Source organism: Dendrobium catenatum, unplaced genomic scaffold, assembly GCF_001605985.2.
Source record: "Dendrobium catenatum unplaced genomic scaffold, ASM160598v2 fragScaff_scaffold_116, whole genome shotgun sequence".
Taxonomy (NCBI): Eukaryota; Viridiplantae; Streptophyta; class Magnoliopsida; order Asparagales; family Orchidaceae; genus Dendrobium; species Dendrobium catenatum.
This window is the reverse complement of record NW_021318578.1, coordinates 165,711-171,667: the sequence shown is the minus strand read 5'-3', so window position 1 is coordinate 171,667 and position 5,957 is coordinate 165,711. Positions and strand designations below refer to the sequence as shown.

The following is a 5,957-nucleotide window of genomic DNA, read 5'->3' as shown; positions in this document are numbered from 1 at the left end:
TTATTTTTATTAATGAAATCTTTTATGTTTTTAATAAATTTAAATAGTTCTTAATGTGTAGCTAAGTAGTTAATTATACATTAGAAAAACAATATAAATTTTAATTTTCGTAAACATTTCAAAAAAATTCATGACAATAAAAATATAATTTTCACGTCTTTGTTTTTACAAAAATTCAACACACATACAATAACAAAAAATGCTACTCTTAGAGGAGGTTGGAAGATAAAGAGAGCCATAAATAAGAAAATTTAATAAATTTAAATAGTTCTTAATGTGTAGCTAAGTAGTTAATTATACATTAGAAAAACAATATAAAATTTAATTTTCGTAAACATTTCAAAAAAATTCATGACAATAAAAATATAATTTTCACGTCTTTGTTTTTACAAAAATTCAACACACATACAATAACAAAAAATGCTACTCTTAGAGGAGGTTGGAAGATAAAGAGAGCCATAAATAAGAAAATAATTTTACATATAAAATAAACAAAAATAGATTCTTATTTTTTAATTAGCATTAAGAGTTAATTTTTCTTTATCTGCTAAGGGAATATTTATTAGGAGTAAGAGATAAGCATCCTCAAAAGTTGAAGTCTACTACTAAACAACTAAAGCACTCAACTAATCCTGTCTTTGCCAAAACCACCCTCTAATCACCATGTTTATCCACTTAATTATCAATTAAAATACTAATTATCTCCAATAACCTTACAACATTTATATATTTGGATATATTTTTTGCCAAAGAAAATGGCCGAGAGGATAAAAACCCCACATCTTTCTAGAAAAATTCAGAAAATATTTTACAAAGATTGATGCTACAATGATTAAATAAATTAATATTTTTAATTAAGCTCTCTAATATTAATTAAAAAGTGACAATGAGGCACTCAAAAATCTAATAGACAATCACTATGCTTGAAATATAAATATATTCGATTCCAACTTTAATAAAGAAAAGCATCCATGTACCTAGCCTCACTCATCTTAGCCACAAGTGGGTCCCACAAAAGTCCTACTTACAATTCACTCATCATTAATCACTAATCACACAATAATTATTATCTAAACCTATCTTAAAACACTCTTAAGTCTTAAGCTCAATTGATTGCTTTAATTAGAAAATAAATTTTATTGAAAAATGTGTCTATGGTATGCATGTAAATAGTAAATCTCCCTATTATTAAATCTTTCATTTGGATAGATATAATTAGGCACAAAGATTCTCTAACAAAAAGATGTTCGTGGGCATATGGTTTTGATTATTTAGAAGATTTTACTATTATGACATCAAGAAGTTCAAAATCTTGATGATTAGATGATTTTAACAATGAAAAATCATAAAGATTCAAGTAACGATTAAATAATAATCATCAACAGAATTCTCTTTATGAATGAGCTTTAGTAGGGTTTTCGTATTCCCTCCTTGCACCGTCTCCTGCACCTCTTGCTTTGAATAAATTGAGGACTTCAGGTCAGACCTCTAGCTTCAACTAGATTCTTCTCCCTTACTCTCTCTTCCCTCCCTCTCCTTTCTTTATCATGGACTTCATCTATGACATTGCATCTTTCCTTCCACTGCTTTGATCCACCTCTACTCACAGTGCGCCCCCATCCTCCACTAATTAGCCACCCTTCCTCAATCAGAAGAAACTCTTCAACTCACAAGTTACAAAATGACTAACTTTTTTCCTTTCGCATGTGCCTAACAACAAAATTAATGTATCGTTCTCTAAAGCTAATGTTGTCGAAGGTTTTAAGAAATGGAGCATATCCCTCGTGGAATGAGATGTTAGTTGTCATACATACTAAGGTAAGTTATTCCAAGCTACTTGACATTCTCACTCTGGACGAAGCATTTTTCTTTTCAAATTCAAATATGTTGAGGCATTTGAAATGGTTTACAATGGTGGTCCATGGTTCATATTTGGCCAATCATTCATCCTATAAAATGAAAGCCTAATTTCAAATTAATTAAGGTTGAATTCAACAACAATTCCATTAGATTTAAATTCCAAAACGTGCCTTTTTGGTTTTGGAATGAAAAAAGAACATCCAAAATTGCTAGCATGATTGGGATTCCTCTTGCCATTGATTCCCTTATATCCAAAAATTAAGAAATAATATTTGTCATAGTCCATTTCCAAAATTCAACAATCACCTCTCTCTCCTAGATTATATTTCATTAGGCATCCAAAGTTACTCAAAAAATTAATCAAACTCATCTCATCAATCCATTTAGGGTATAAGTGCCAGTAGAACAATACCATAGGAGATATGTCGACTAATAGTCCCTTAACTATTGCACCAAGTATTAATTACCAACCAAATGTCACCCAAGACCTCAATCTCTAATCTGCCTCTAATAACGCTTTAGTACTTGCTATTATGACAAATATGTTACGTAGCTACTCCCCCATAGTTGAGGAACAAACTTAGTCATCCAACCTCCTTTTAATGTAATTGAGTATATCTCTTAGAAGTTAGAACAATACTATCAAAAACTCCCCTCACGTCTAAGATTTAACATTCCTAACAAAAAAGGTAGGAAAGCAAGGCAAACTCATATTTCCTCCACACAAAACTAATTTTTTCTTATGTTTTACACCCTATCATTGCTTGGAGGTTAAAAGGGAATTAGCGTGTCACGTATAGAAAGAAACTTATCTTAGACAACAACATTAACATAATTGGCCTTCTTGAAACTAAGGTTAGTAGAGATTCTTTCTTGGACCCATTTGTATTAATAAATTTTAAGTTGGTTGACAACAATAAAGACTATCATAGTTTCACTCGTCACCCTAGAGGCAAAGTATGGAACAAATGACATTCAAACAAGATGAATTTGATTTAATGAAAAGTTAGTGTCAAATATTCAAAATACAAGTATTTTAGAATTTTGATGTATAGTTTGATTAAAAAAATACATAGTAAAATTTTGGATAATTCCAAGTTCACTTTTTTTTTGGGGAAATTTTGGGGCATTGCCCTTTCATATATAAAAAAGAATTACAAGTAATGTAAAACCAAACATATAACTCCAAAACTCAAAAAAGGAGCTGAGGAGTTCTAAGAAAAACAAAATACATGTAAGAAATTAAAAAAAAAAAAAAAACAATAAGGCTTAAGCGCCAAAAGGACTCAGGCTATTCTGCCAAATAATTGTATGGGTCAGTTCTCGATAGGGTCTAGACAGAACAAAAACCCCTGGTTGCCAAAAGACAGTCCAAGGGGTTAGATGTAATACAGCATTCATCATCGTCCTTTCAAAAAATCCCCCCAGGCAACCTGTAAGAGAGACAAAAATTACAGGGTCCTCAAAAAGAATGGAGTGATAGCAGCAGCAACAATAATGGGATTCATACGCCATTCCAGCAATCCCGTTGAATCAACCAACCTAGACATCAAAATCATGTAGTATATAGGAATCCTGCAGATAGAAGCAGGAAGAGAACTGTCAATCAAAATCCAAAAAGGCAGCCAACTAGCACAGAATAATAAAACTCCTTTTAAGTTCATCAAAATGTTTCCAGTATTTGACTTTATCTAGAATAGCTAGGCGGATAACAGAGATAATCTTAGTTGGACTTTTCCAAACCATTTCAAATCTTCTTGAATTTCTCTCCCGCCATAAGAAATATATTGAACTGCAAATAGTAAAATAGCATAAATTTTTCTCCCAACTACAGTAATCCAGAGAATCATTAAAGAATTCAAAAGTTTGCATCAAGTTCGATCTTAAGAGAAATGATCACAGAGGTGGCAGAAGAGAGGAGATGACAGAAAATGAGAAGTCACAAGTAAAGAATAAGTGTGAATGACTGTCACAACCATCACTACAAAAAGAGCAATTCGGGTAAGCATCAATCCCTCTCAAAATAAGTAGATCAGCAGCTTTTAATTTACCAAGCATAGTCATCCAGGCATAAGAAGAAAACCGGAGAGACTTCTTCTTATGCCAGAAAAATTTGTGCCAAAGAACTTCCTCAAAAAGACCAAAGTAGCTGGTATAAAATGTGGAGAAGGTTGGTGCAAATGAGCCAAAGCAGGACACCTTCGGATGCTCATAAATATTTAAATCCATAATCTCGTTAAGCAGCAGGAGAGGGATAGAAGGAGGTAACATCCATCCATTGAATTGTTATTCCAAGTTCACTTAATAGTTTATTTTTTATACATTCAAAACATGCTTATTTTTTGCAGTGCTCTTATCACTAGTTGTCAACGTCATTACCATCTGCTGCCTGCCTGCCACTGCCACTACTACTAGCCGTCCATCACCACCGTTGACAACAACTACCAGCATAACCAAGCTTTACAATATTCATTTTGCTTCAAATTAAATAAAAAAAATCGCATGTATTTGTTTTACAAACATTTCAAATAACTTGCACTCCTCATACACTATGTTTTAGTTTACTCTACCTTCATTTTTCAATAAATCAAAGGACCCAACAAAACAATAGTAGATAAAAAAATTATCTTGTTTTATCAACAAAGACAAACAATTATAAAATTGCATTAGTTTTTTTATATGTTTTAAAATCTATAAATATTCTTAAGATTTGGCATAATATAGCAAAAGATGAAGCAACCCCGTGATTGGATCTTGAAAATCCATCAAATTAGCATGTTTGTTTGAGATGGTTTTGTTACTCTTAAAATAATTTTTTAATAAAAAAATTAAATTAATTTTTTTTTTGTTAAAATCTATTTTAAAAAGCAATAAGAAAGATTGACAAAGATAGCTCCATTAAAAAATTCACAAATTATTCCTTATAATAATATTATTATTCTCTCATAAAAACTTTTCAAAACACTTTGAACATTTCAAAAATCAAATATGACATAATAAGGTTTAAATACCACTAAGGTTTTTTTTTTTTCTACAAATACCGTTACCAAAAAAAAAAAAAAAAGCTCAAATTTAATCCAGTTAAGTTAGCAGACCAGACAGGCAGCCGGAGATATCACCGGGAAAGAACGCGCCGGAGAACAGGAGCGAGAAGCGCCGGAGCAGAGAGGTGAGGAAGATGCCCCTCCGTCTGAAGAATCTCAATCGTCGTCTTCCCGCCCAAGCTCTCTTTGAGATAGCTGACGACGGAAAGCGGCACGGAAACATCGCGCGCCGTCTGCACAATGCAGCACGGAACGCTCACCAGCCCAAGCACGCCTCGTAGATCGCTATTGAAAACCGTCCGCGAAACAAACAGCGAGATGTCCGGCCGCATATTGAACAAAGTCCGGCTAAACTCTCTCACTGCGGCCGGCACGTCCGCCCCCACCGACAGCGGCGCGAATCCCGTCACCCACGCCTTGTAGTTCGATTCCATGGCCTCGAACACCCGCTCGATTTCATCCCTCTCGAATCCCCCATGGTAATCCCAGTCGTTCAAAAACCTAAATAGGGCAAAAATGGTCGATATCGATGATTGGAGGAATTTGGGTTGAGGATGATCGATTGGGGATTACCGAGGGGAGACGCCGATGAGGATGAGTTTGAGGAAGAGCTCGGGGCGGCGGATTGAGGCGAGGATTCCGATCATGGCGGAGACGGAGTGGCCGACGAAAAAACAGCGGTCGATGCGGAGGGAATCCAGGATGAGGAGGAGGTCGTCGGCGTAGGAATCGAGGGTGGTGTAGCGTCGGAAATCGAAGTGGTCGGGATTGACGCTGCCGGCGCAGGCAAGATCGTATAGGATGATGCGGTGGTCGGGATCCAGGAACGGGATGATTCGGTTCCAAGCTGATTGGTCGGTCCCGAATCCATGAGATAAGATGACTACCTTATCCCCGCTGCCGACTATTCTGACGTTAAGAATCTTGAGCAGCGTGTTGCCAGACGATAGGCCACCGGCGGCGGCGGCGGCAGCATTGCCAACCATATCTCCTGTGCTGTCGTGTCTGGGATGACTGATCCGTGAGGTACTCTGCCTGCTATGAAAGTTAGAT

At 35.4% G+C, this 5,957-nt stretch overlaps 1 protein-coding gene across 2 annotated transcripts; it reads right to left on the bottom strand.

Annotated features, from left to right (window-relative positions):
• Window positions 1-3,082: 3,082 nt before the first annotated feature.
• Window positions 3,083-5,957, bottom strand: LOC110095742 (probable strigolactone esterase DAD2). Of its 2 annotated transcripts, XM_028697874.1 has the most exons (3): window positions 5,478-5,957; window positions 4,956-5,405; window positions 3,083-3,435 (listed from the first exon to the last, which is right to left on the bottom strand). In XM_028697874.1, the coding sequence occupies exons 1-2, from the start codon at window positions 5,888-5,890 to the stop codon at window positions 4,976-4,978; spliced, it is 843 nt and encodes a 280-aa protein (XP_028553707.1). In that variant the 5' UTR covers window positions 5,891-5,957; the 3' UTR covers window positions 3,083-3,435; window positions 4,956-4,975. The 2 variants fall into 2 exon arrangements, with proteins under 2 accessions (XP_028553707.1, XP_020677058.1); XM_020821399.2 differs by lacking the exon at window positions 3,083-3,435 and having other exon boundaries at window positions 4,775-5,405.